Source organism: Rhinopithecus roxellana, chromosome 5 (assembly GCF_007565055.1).
Source record: "Rhinopithecus roxellana isolate Shanxi Qingling chromosome 5, ASM756505v1, whole genome shotgun sequence".
Lineage (NCBI taxonomy): Eukaryota > Metazoa > Chordata > Mammalia > Primates > Cercopithecidae > Rhinopithecus > Rhinopithecus roxellana.
Window position 1 is genome coordinate 169817967 of NC_044553.1, and position 12618 is coordinate 169830584.

Genomic DNA, 12618 nt, shown 5'->3' on the forward strand with positions numbered 1-12618 from the left:
AACAATTATAACAATGTACAACATACTATAATACAAGTTATGTAAATGTGGTCTCTCTCTCTGAAAATATGTGATTTTACTGTACTCACCCTTCTTCTTCTTGAGATCTGTGGATCTGATAACAGAGATAGAGACTAAGTGACTGAGGGGTGGGCAGCGTGTATAGCGTGGATTCACTGAACCAAGGCGGGACAGAGCAGAAAGGCTCGAGATTTCATCAGGCTACTCAGAATGGCTGCAATTTAAAACCTATGAACTGTTGATTCTAGAATTTTTCATGGGATATTTTTGACCTTGGTTGACCATGGGTAACAAACCATAGAAAGTGAAACCGTGTGTAACAGGACGCTATACTGTCCCTCAATACTCATCAAATTATTCTTTTCCTTTTTCTTTATTTTTTAAAAATCATGGTCTTATTTTTTATGCGAGGACAAGTCATAGTAAATTAAAGGGAAATTTAAGAATATTTTAAAAGAAATAACAATTTTAGACAGGCAAATCAGGAAGATAACAATCATACAAGCCAAGGCTATATGATTCTTCCACAAGCCCCAGGGTAAGACATTGATGCCATGGTTTGTTAAATATTCCTTGCCAGTACACATTGGGTAGCCACACGTATTGTTTACTATTTCACTGAGTCCTGGGCAGAAGTTTTGTTCCAAAAATTCATTAGGCAGCAAAGCTGTAAAGCCAGAATGCTGAAGTACTTAAACCATAACAGCCAAGATGCAATGGTTGCGAGATTTACTAATAGACCTGAAAAACTATCATAAACACAAAAGAGATGGTCATGAGAAGCATTGCTATGGAAACCACACTGACCTGCTGCTATGGCCAGTGCCAAATAAGTTACCATCATGAGAGTAAACATCATGATGAAGAAGGTGTCCACCTTTGTATTTAATCCTAACAAGATTAGGATTATTATACAGCATTATTTTTATAATGCAGGTATCATTATACAGGTAAATATAATACTTGGTAACATCTTGCTAGGTAGTAAATTAGATAACAGTTTTCCAAAGAAATAAGATGACACTCTGTAGTATCCACTAATATATTTGTGTATAAAGAGCTTCTCTAGCACAAAGAGAGCTCTATGACTGATGCTGCTGAAACACTGGATGGTGGTCAAGAAGAGAACCCTGGCTCTATTCGGGATTTCAGTAGAATCATTTTTTAGCCCAAAGTAAACGGCACCTATAACCAGCCTCAGTATGGTTGTGACAATTACCTGAGCTATAGAGGCCTGGGATTTACCCAGCAAGTTTTTGAATAAATGTATGAAAACACATCTGAGAGAAGGAGGTGGCATAGGTGACCTTGAAAGCTCAAATCTTCTTCTTTTTCTTACTCTCTGAGAGTTGATCTAATTCAGCTTTTGTTTCTCTGTTGAAGGAGGAGTTGACATAAACTCAGCTAATTTTTCTGTGAGTGGCTTATCTCTCTTAGCAGTCTCTATCGTCTCTGTGGCTTCACAGTCTTCTTCCTCTCTGTTTAATAGCACAGCAGTGAATCTCCATTAATGACACCCAGGAAGAAGCCTGCAGGGTTATTATTGAACTCATAGTGGTAAGCAGTGGACACAAAGTACCCCAAGGCCTCCTAAGCAGGCCCATGGAACATTCCTCTTTCTGAGACCAAAAAGGTGAGGCTATCAAACAACTTGAAGATGGAATATCGAGGCTGATGAATGGGGAGAAGATGATTGTTCATCCCTGCTTAGACATCCTTTTCGGGAACAAAAAGGTCAGCATTTGCTGTGCTTGAGTCCAATCCAGTTGTGGGCTCATCCAGGAACAAGATGAGAGGATCAGTAATAGGCTCCATTCCTATACTAGTCCTTTTTCTTTTTCCTTCTGACACACTGCAGATAAATTGAATTCTAACCTTGAAATCTACTGCTCTATCCAGACCTAACTCTTGAATGACCATATTTATCTATTCATTTTTTTCACGATTCATCACAGTTCCCATTGGTATTCAATTGTATTTCTTTCTCAACTGGTTTTTGACCGTGTAGAACGCTGCTCTTCACTTTTTCTCGAAAACAGATGTTATGAAAACACAGCTCTTTCAGTAAATGCTTTCAGGTCTTTGGAGGTCATCTTGGGTAAGGCACTGGTGTTTCTTTGTGACATTGGGATAAAAACTTCGACATTACTGGAAGAAATCTGGAGAGTTTCTGCCTTTCTTTCCAGACACACACTCTCAGCGCAAATGGCTTTCACTATTTACTCACTCTGCTTAATAGCACTTGGGTTTATTCAAAGTTTCCAGTCTCAGGATCCATGTGCTCAGACGCAGAACATTGACCATCATTTATATAAATGTTGAGATGAGTCAGCTGGACCTTCCAAACAAACCCTAAAGAAGCAGCTTCCACTTAATAGTGCCACCAAGCATGTGCACTGTGCTTTCTAAATCATGAAGAGCTTTCTCAAATTCTCCCAGGCTCTTTTCCAGTCTGCCTCCTTCCATGTCAAAGTATCCATTTTAAATATGCAGATTATGGTACATCAATTATGCCTCAATATAGTGAAAAACAAGTTGGTTCTTTGAAAAAACTAAGAAGACAAGCATGATTAAGGATAAAAGAGAACAAAACCTCCAAATATACATTAATATTGAGAAAGGCAATAGAACTACAGATAAGGAAAGGGCTACTGAACTATAAGAATACTGTGTGCAAATGTTTGGTGGATTTAGAGAAATGAATTAGCTCCCAAAGAAGGTAACAATCTGAATGGACCAATAATTATTTAAAAATTCAAAATGGCGGTTAGGCCAGGTGCGGTGGCTCACCCCTGTAATCCCAGTACTTTGGGAGGCCGAGGTGGGCAGATCACGAGGTCAAGAGATCGAGACCATCCTGGCCAACATAGTGAAACCCTGTCTCTACTAAAAATACAAAAATTAGCTGGGCATGCTGGCACACGCCTGTAGTCCCAGCTACTTGGGAGGCTGAAGCAGGAGAATCACTTGAACCCGGGAGGCAGAGGTTGCAGTGAGTCGAGATCGCAGATGCTGTCTCAAAAAAAAAAAAAACAAAAACCAGAATTCAAAAGGGCAGTTAAATGCCAACCATTGAAAATAACGTCAGGACCAGCTTTTTTTTAGAGCTGAGTTCTATCTAATCTTCAAAGAATGATAAACCCAATGGTAAACCATCTTAGATCATAGAAAGAGATAGTAAGATTCCCAATTCGTTTTACAAAGCAAGCATTACCCAAATCCAATGAAAAGAGCATACGAAAAGGAAATTCTGTACAAGTTTAACTTATACAAAGCTTTAAGTAAAATATAACCGAATTAAATCTAGAAGTTTACTTAAAGAAAAAAAAACAGCCTTAGTTTAGTTAGTTAGAACCTAATTTGGTAGTTAAGAATTACTTAGTTTAGTAATGTAAGGATGGGTCATTATCAAGACAGCTATCAACATAATTTTTGATGTCAACAAATTAAAGAAGAAAAATAGTTTTTATCATGTCAATAAATGCTATGGAAGCACCTGATAAAGTTCAACATTCATTCTTATTAAAACTACAAGAAAAATGGGAGGAAATTACCTAAACATAGCATGGATGTTTACAAACTAGTAATTTTTTCTCTTGTTCTATGATATTTGCAATGTTTATTTAGTTTCTCTAGTTTAATGCATTAAATTCAATCTCCAAATACTAGGTATTAGTGATGGCTAGTTTCTGGGCTCAAGGGAAATAGACCAAAATCAATGATCTATATCTATCTATATTTATATGCATATAAAAATGAACATCTATATCTATATATATGTTCATATTTATTTACATCTTTACTATCTATCTTATTAGCCAAAACAGTTACAAATGGAAATTTTTAAAAATCATATTTATAATTGTTATTAAAAGTTGGATAATTAAATAAATGCTTTTGGCAAAATGAACGTCTACATAGAAGAAAACAATTAGATAACTACTGTATACTATCTTATTTACATTTTCTCATCAAATTATAAATACCTAAATGTAAAAATAAATAAGATAATGAGAATTAGCAGAAATTATAGGAAGTTGTATCATCTTTAAGTAGGGGCACAAGATGGAAATCCCAAAAACATTAAGGCAAATGATCTGTAGATCTGTAGATGTAAAAATTAATTTCTGCATGATAGAAGACAATACATTCAAAAGATAATAGGCTGAAGGAAAATATTCACAATAAGCGTGATGGAATGGGGACACCTGTTATAAAATGATAACAACTGAAAGGGGCAACAATAACAGTTAATGCTTTTATTAGGTATTGATAAATTGCAGCTGTGTTAGGGTTCTTTTAACATAGAAGTCCTGTAAGTTCAATGGAAACAAAAACAAACAAACAGAAACCTCCAATGGAAAGCAGCAAAGGATATAAAAGGACAATTCATAAGAGAGAACTTGTATCGGTTGATAAACATTTGAAAAGATGGTCAATTCACTTCTCATGCCTGGGGAAATGGGATTTATAACAATTACATCTTTTGTAGTTGGGGGAAGAGCTATCAGAATGACAAAAGTTCAAAAGATTGGTAATATCCAATACACATAGTGCTGGTGAGAACACGAATTGTACAATCTTTCAGGGAGTTCAATTTTTAGGAATGTATCCTACAAAAATAAAAGTGTTACTACATGATGGCCCATATCCATCATCCACCCCCTGTGTACTAGATTGCCATTTGAAACAGCTAAGACCGCCCAAGTTATCTATAATAGGTGTGAATCGTTTTGAAGAAATACAGTAGCACTGTGTGGAAGGGAATCGTCAGGCTGTCAGCACTGGGCCTTAAAGAGGCAAGACTGGAGGGGAGAAAGAGGATTTCTGTTCCGTGTTGCTTTAAGCCTCAGTGTGATTGATCTGATGGTATCCATGGGTATATACCATTCTTGTGATAATCTTTGAAAACTCTTATTTTCAGATAATTATGGATTCACAAACAGGTATGAGGAATAATTCCTTTATTCCTTTATTCCATTTCTTTCAATTGTAATATCTCACAAAATTGTAGTACAATATCACAAAGAGGACATTGACATTGACAGAGTCAAGATGCAGAACTTCCCACCACTACAAGACTCTCTCAAGTTGCCAGTTCACAGCCACACCCACATCCCTCCCCATCCCCTTCCATGGACAGTGGGCAGTGGGCAAAGTCCTGACTCTCCACTGGGCTTCCTCTGACAGTCCCAGTCAGGAGAAGGAGGGGGTACCTCGTTACTGCCAGGTAAGACAATTAAAAAGCAAGCAAGGCTGGGGTTGGTGGCCCACACCTGTAATTCTAACACATTGGGAGGCTGAGGCAGGAGGACTGCTTGAATTAAAGAGTTTGAGACCAGCCTGCACAACATAGTGAGACTTCATCTCTACAAAAACTAAAAAAATTAGCCAGGCATGGTAGCATGCACCTGTGATCCCAGCTACTCTAGAGGCTGAGGTGGGAGGATGGCTTGAGCCTAGAAGGTCGAAGCTATAGTGAACTTTAGTCGCACCACTACACTCCAACCTGGGCAACAGAAAACCCATCCCTTATAAAATAAAATAAAATAAAATAAAATAAAATAAAATAATATAAAATAAAATAAAATAAAATAAAATAAAGATAAAAAGCAAGCAAACAAAAAATCCCTCTCCATCCCCTGACCTTTAATCCTGTTCCGCCAGTGAGCTCTGGCCCGGGGTTTGGCTTCCCAGGGCAGCTTCTCCAAAAGGTGATACCAAGGGTGTTACTGGCCTCTTATCCCCCAGCAAATTAATACCTTAGTAAAACAAACATTTTACACGGCAGAACCTCACCCCAGAACACACCTGTGAGGCAAGTGGCTCAACAGGTACAGCCCACTGATCAGGTGAGAACCCGCCCTCCCAAGCACAGTTCCCAGCTTCAAGGGTCCAGTAACGCAAAAGAGTCTTGTGGGGGTGGGGGTGGTCTTCACTTGGTGGGAGAGGGGCACTGTCAGCCTCTCCCTAGGTTGTGTTCCAGCATAACTGTAATTCCCTATCAGAGCAGCGTTTTCTAGGTTAAAATAAGGGGTTACGGAGACCAAGGCTTCATCATTCAGGTAAAGCCTCCAGGTAGCAGGCTTCAAAGACAATAGAGTGTAAATGTTTCTTATCAGACTTAAAGAGTCTGTTCTATCAGTAATTCCACAAGGGAAGAGAGTATAATGAGGCATGTCTGGTCCCTCCTTCCCATTACGGCCTGAACTAGTTTTTCAGGCTAACTTTGGAATGCCCTTTGCTGAGACGACGGGTCCATTCAGATGGCTGAGGGGCTTGGATTTTTATTTTTGGTTTACAAATATATGTTTTGTTGCGTGTATGGATGTGTGTGTATACATATGCATCTATCATATAGGCTTTAGTGTGTGTATGGATGTGTGTATATATACGCATATATCACATATGCTTTAGTGTGTGTGTGTGCACGCATGCTTCAGTTTCCTTGTTTATTAAAAGCGTTAGTGATAGCTCACCTTGCAGAGTTGTGACGGGCATAGGACATCTGTCTAGCACCTGATGATTAGGTACGTACACATTTCTCTTCTCTTTTTCATGCCTATTAACTCACTTCACCTTCCAAGTCAGCAAGTCCTATATGGATTCCCATTTCCCAGAGGGAGCACACAGAGATGTCCTCCCAGGGCCCCTGCATTGACTCAGGGCAGAGCCAGGCTTAAGTCCCAGGCTTCAGACTCCTCAGGTTCTTCTCGCGGATCACCTGTCCAGGTCCTCACTCTCTCCTCGCCTATAAACTTGTGGTCCTAGTGAGTTACTGGAGCCGCAGGCAGCAAGGAGGGTGCTCCAGGCAGCCCCTGCTAGAGGCCAGTCCAAAGCCCTCAGGGCCCAACTCACTGTGGAGGACAGGGATGAGATGGGGCATTGAGAGAACCTGTAGCTAGAAGTATTAAGGGCCAGGACAATGCCCCCGCCCAGCCTCCCGCTGAGATAGGCCAGCTCCTGCAAGCTCCCAGGCAGGGGCTCCAGGCCCTCCAGTGTGCCAGGCACTTTACTGAGTATATTGGCCCCTTCTATCTTTGGTGCAGCCCAGTGAGGTAGGTATTATTCCTATCCCTGTGTACTAGAAGCAGCCCACAGCTGGAAGGGAGCTTCCCACCAGACCTTCTCATCCCTCGTGGCTTCAACATCAGCCAAGGAGCCTCTTTTAAGAGCTTCCTAGGTTTTTTCACATCAGCCCCAGAGAACCACTGTCCTGGGCCCAGCACCACACACTTCTTCCCACCCGCCACCCAACAATGACTCTGCTTCAACCTTCACTGATGGGACCCTCACTGCCTGTGCAGAAACCAAGCTTCGAGTGCCTGCTTCTCATGTTCCTGAGCTGAAGCCGGCTTTCCATCACTGCTGCCCAAGACATTCACGCTTCCCACTGACTTCTAGCCATCTTTTAGTGGTTTCAAGACAGCCCTCTGCAGCCCAAAAGGGCATTCACCTAACAACTAGTGGTTCCCAAACTGCAATATGTTCTTGCCAGAAACATGAGAGCTTGTAAGTATGTGCATTCTTACCCACCAATCTTGGGGTGGGGCCCAGGAATCTGCACATTTCACCTGCACCCTGGATCTTGTGACCCACGCATGGGTGACCCACCCGTGCACCTGGAGAAATGCTGCCCTGGGGGTTAAACACCCTCCACCTTCTTCACCTCTCGGGACCCTCGGGAAGGCATTCCACAAAGCATTCTGGAGAATTCTGGAAAAAGGGCTGCACGCAAGTGCTAACCCAGGGAGGGCAGGGAGGAGGTATCTGCTGTTCACCTCCCACTTCTCAGAAATAAGATAAGTGTGGTGAGCTTGGGAGAGGGGAGAGGTAACTCTGGGAAGGGACTGAGAAGAGACTGGGACAGCCAGGGTGATGTAGGTGGTGAGGGAATAGGGAGGGAAGGAAGGTAACACTGTAGATAGCAGGAAGGAGCTGGGAATCTTCAGATTTCAGAGCTCAAGGGGAACAATGTGCTCACCAGAGGCCAGAATTTACCCCAGGAGACCAGGATTTTAGGTCCAGCCTTGCTTTGTACCAGCTGAATGACCAACCCACAAGCATCTCTCCAACAAAGGGCTGTGACGACTAAATGAGATGCTGTTTGGAAAAGTGCAACTGGAAAGCATTGTACAAATGCTGTATATTGCTATTACACTGACTTGGCCAGTTCTTTATTTTACAGATGAGAAAACAGGCCCAGAGAGGGCTGGTGACTTATCCAAGATTGCCCAGCTTGCTAGTAGCAAGGCAAGAATAGATCTCAGATCTTCTGACTTCTGCCCAAGGCAGACACAGTCACCTTTTGTAGATCCCACAAAGGCAAATAATCCCACCTTTCCCTTGTCCCTGGCATGGAAAGCTGGACAAATGAGTCACTCACCCTCTACAGCCTTCAGGACCTATCTGGGCTGGGTCTCCAGACATGTTCATCTTCTCCTGTCTTCCAGATCACAGGTCCCAGAAAGACTGCTGTCCATAGGGCTGCCTGCACTGTGTAGCCACCCCTTTAACTCCTCCTCTTCCTGACGCCTGAAGACCTGCTCACACCCACAGTCCCTCATAAGACTGGTGGCTGAGTTGGTCTAGAAAAATCCCAACCAGGAAGCATGGAATGCAGTGGGGCAAGAGTTTTATTCGGAAGGATGAGCTGTCTTCCATCTGGCCCAGTATCTTCTCTTTCCTTTCCTCAAAAATACTATGATGAAGCTAGGTTATCTAGGAATATACTGTGGAAACAATCAACAGCTCCAGGCAGGCCCTGCTTATAAGTCAAGCAAGACTTCGCCAATAACAATAATATCAATTATCAACAAAAATGTTTAAGCACTCACTCTGAGCACTAAGAACTTTGCATGTATTGCTCAGTTTAATTCCTAACACAGCCCTGTCTGGTGGGTGTTGGCATGATTCTATTGATTAGGAAAGTGAAACAGAGGTAAAGTAATGTGTCCAGTGGGCTCAGCACAAATTTTACAACTACATTGGGCTGACTGTGGAGACTGTGCAGTTAACCACCTACGGAACTAAACGCAGTCTCGACATACTGTGTAAAACTATATTGAAACAATCACATGCAGAGGTTCCTAGCCCAGAGAGCCTGGGGGAAAAAAGTGGGACTTGCAAGCTATTTTGTTTTAAACTTAAGGGAAATTGTGTAATTACTTAGGTAATACTACTCTGCGATTAAAATTCAAAGTGTTTATACTTTTTGTTTTGCCTGTAAAGCGATCAGCTCTGGATGATAACCCTGGTCATCTGGTGCAGATTGGGATGTCCTAGTGGTGATTTTAGATGTCTCTGGTTAATTTCCAAAATCAGGGAAATGATTAGTTATCATCATGATTTTGTTTTAAAGCAGAGTGCTGCAAGAAATTTCTCCCAGTATGTGGCTCATGGTGTGGGTACCCTAAAGGGATCCTTTGGTGCTAGCCATGTCAAGTCTTCCGAACCAGCAGGGGCTCACTGGAAGCCCCTTTGCTGTCACTCACATATTTTTCTACCTATAGGCTCAGCCAGTTCTCATTTGTTTGGAGCCAGTCCCAGGACAAGTTCTACAGAATTTCAGTGGTCTTTTGGTAATCTCTAGAAATGGAGTGCTCCCATGCCTGGATAGCAGCAATTCTGGAGGCTACTTTGACTATTTCGATAGTTTTCCTGGCAAAGTAAAGAGAGATACAAACGCATTCCATTAAATCAGTTCAGGAATAATACGTAGGAAATAGAAAATTCTTTTGAGGAAATAAGCCAAGCAGTAAATATGAATTATACTTTAAAGTTATGGCCAGCTAAGGGAAAAAAGCAAGAATGAGAAGATGTGAGACAGAGCTGCTGGTACCCACTGGAATTGTAACTCTCTGTATATGTCTCTTTCTGTCCCACTGGACCGCGAGCTCCTAAAGGCAAGATCTGTAACTCATTAATTTTGAATCCCAGGAAACTAGCATGAGCTCACTATATCATGGGCATTCCATGTATGTTTGTGGAATGAATAAACCTGCCTCAATTCAACAAATACTTAGGAGAAACTATGTGCCAGGCCCTGATTGTATAGAGAGAGACAAGTAAGATAATCCAGCATGGTAAATGAAGATACAGAAGTGTGTTGCGAGACAGCGCTGGGAAGGGAGAATCGGGAAGACTTCCCAGTGAAAGTGACTGATCTGTAGTGGGTTTTGGAGAATGAGTAGGAGTTTGCCAGGTGGAAACGGAAAAGGACATTCTGGGCAGCTGGAAGATGGTATAGAAAGGCATGAAATGAGAATGCGTTCTGTGTTTCTGGAACTATAAGCAGTTCAGGTAATGACCTGGAGATGCACACATTTGAAAGCAGAACTGGGGCAGGGAACAGGAGTCAGGTCATGACAAATTTGGCAGGAAGAGAGCTAAAGGCCTAGGATTACCTAGGAGCTAGGAAGCCAGTAAGCAATGCTAAGCAATGGAGCAACACATCAATACTCGCCAAAGTTCTGATAACTATCTAGTTCATATCCCAGTATCTGGACAAAATGCAAGTTTTTACAAGGGAAGTAATAAACATTATGAAAAAAAAATTTTTTTTTTTTGAGATGGAGTCTCACTCTGCTGCCCAGGCTGGAGTGCAGTGGCATGATCTTGGCTTACTGCAACCTCCGCCTCCTGGGCTCAAGCAGTGTTCCTGCCTCAGCCTCCCTAGTAGCTGGGATTACAGCCATGCACCACCAGGCCCAGCCAATTTTTGTATTTTTAGTGGAGGTGGAGGTTTCACCATATTGGTCAGACTGGTCTCGAACTCCTGACCTCAAGTGATCCACCTGCGTCAGCCTCCCAAAGTGCTGGGATTGCAGACATGAGCCACCGTGCCTAGCCAGAAAATGTATTTTTAAAAGAGTCTTTTTTCTAACAAAACGTTTGGAAGGAGAGATTTTTTTTTCTCTCAATGACACTTTCTTATAATTACACAAATTATAAACATTAATTATCAGGCGAAGGCTTGTGGATTGCTTGAGCTCAGGAATTTGAGACCAGCCTGGGCAACATGGCAAAAACCCATCTCCACCAAAAATACAAAAACATTAGCTGGGTGTGGTGGTGTGTACCTATAGTCCCAGCTACTCAGGAGGCTGAGATGGGAGGATCGCTTGAGGTAGAGGCTGCATCACACCACTGCATTCCAGCCTGGGTGACAGAGTGAGACCTCATCTCGATTTTAAAAAATAATTATTATTATTATTTAAAAATTAGAAAAAAAAGCCTAAAAGCACAAACAAAGAGTAAAAATCAGTGTAATCCACTCACCTAGATTAAAATCACTGCTAAAATGGAATGTTTGTGTATTTCGGGTTGCATACAGAAGGTAGCCCAGCATGGGATTCAGAGTGGGGTTGTGTCTGATGAGCTCACTTGCCTGAGCTAGTTTGCCTTGTTGAGGCAGGTTTGCCACTGAGGAGGAAGCTGGATTTGTGGGCTTCAGGTGGTTCCTGGGGAACAAGGGAGAGTGTGGGTCTCTTCTCCAGCTTTACCCTGGAACTCTGATCTGAGACCTGAAGAAAGAAGTGGGGGGCTCTCCCTAATTTTGCATGGAATTTGGTGTGGTTCCGGTATTATTTGGCTACTCAGGGGTCGTGAATTTTGGAGGCCCAGGAGAGAGCTCCTGCACTGGGAGGTGCTTTCCAAAGAGACACAAACTCTGGGGCAATGGAAGAAGAGATCCCCTCCAAAGGCTGTCAGAGTGACCAGATGTGAGTGGCCGGCTTGTGAGTGCCTGTGAGGTGCCTACCCAAGAAATAGCTGGGGAGTATTGGGAGTTGGCTGAGGGAGGCTGAGACCCTGCAGTCAGCCAAAGGGGTGCATCCATGCTAATATCCTTTCCTTCACACCCACGAGCTGGAGCCAGAAAAGTAAGAAGTGGTCTCTTGGGACTTCTGGTTGAGATGCATCAAGTTAACTCTTTGAGTTCAGTCTTTGAGACCTCCCCATCTGTGCCACACACAAAGCGATGAGAGATAAAGCCTTTTTTTTTTTTTTTTTTTTTTTTTTATTCAGAGGGAGTTTTGCTCTTGTTGCCCAGGCTGGAATGCAGCGGTGTGGTCTCGGCTCACTACAACCTCCACTTCTGGGGTTCAAATGACTCACCTGCCTCATCCTCCTGAGTAGCTGCAATTACAGGCGCCCGCCACCACTCCCAGCTAATTTTTTGAATTTTTAGTAGAGATGGGGTTTCATCATATTGGCCAGGCTGGTCTCGAACTCCTGGCCTCAGGTGACCCACCCGCCTTGGCCTCCCAAAGTGCTGGGATTACAGGTGTGAGCCACTGCGCCCGGTTTAAAAGACTGCCTGCTCTTGAAAAACAGATAAACATCTCTATTGACCAGAGATAAGGCAGAAATACGCAATGGAAAGTGAAACTGAAGCTACAGTCTTGCACAGCTCCAAGTCCAGAGGCAAGCAGAGGCTGCTGCAGGTGAAGCGGTGTGAACCCCTCATCTGAGGGGGCAGCTTGTGACTGCAGTGAGCACCAAGAATGAAGCACTCAGACAATTCCAGCTGAGCAGGGTGGGAGCAGCTCCTCTGAGGGAGTGCCGCTCTAAGATCTGTCCACCGAATATTTATTG

The 12618-nt window shown here is 42.7% G+C and overlaps 1 protein-coding gene and 1 pseudogene across 3 annotated transcripts in view; both read right to left on the minus strand.

The window, feature by feature from the left end:
- The window catches only part of NOX5 (NADPH oxidase 5), a 129718-nt gene that overhangs the window by 34649 nt on the left and 82451 nt on the right, over nucleotides 1-12618 (minus strand). For 2 of the 3 annotated variants that reach the window (XM_010363640.1, XM_010363639.1), the window contains exon 1: nucleotides 8408-8498. The exons of the other annotated variant lie outside the window; for it this stretch is intronic. In XM_010363640.1, coding sequence (XP_010361942.1) covers nucleotides 8408-8457 — 50 coding nt within the window. In that variant the 5' untranslated portion in view covers nucleotides 8458-8498. Of the gene's footprint in view, nucleotides 1-8407; nucleotides 8499-12618 lie in introns of those variants that run through there. 3 annotated transcript variants of the gene reach the window in all.
- On the minus strand, nucleotides 461-1971 carry LOC104662598 (annotated as a pseudogene).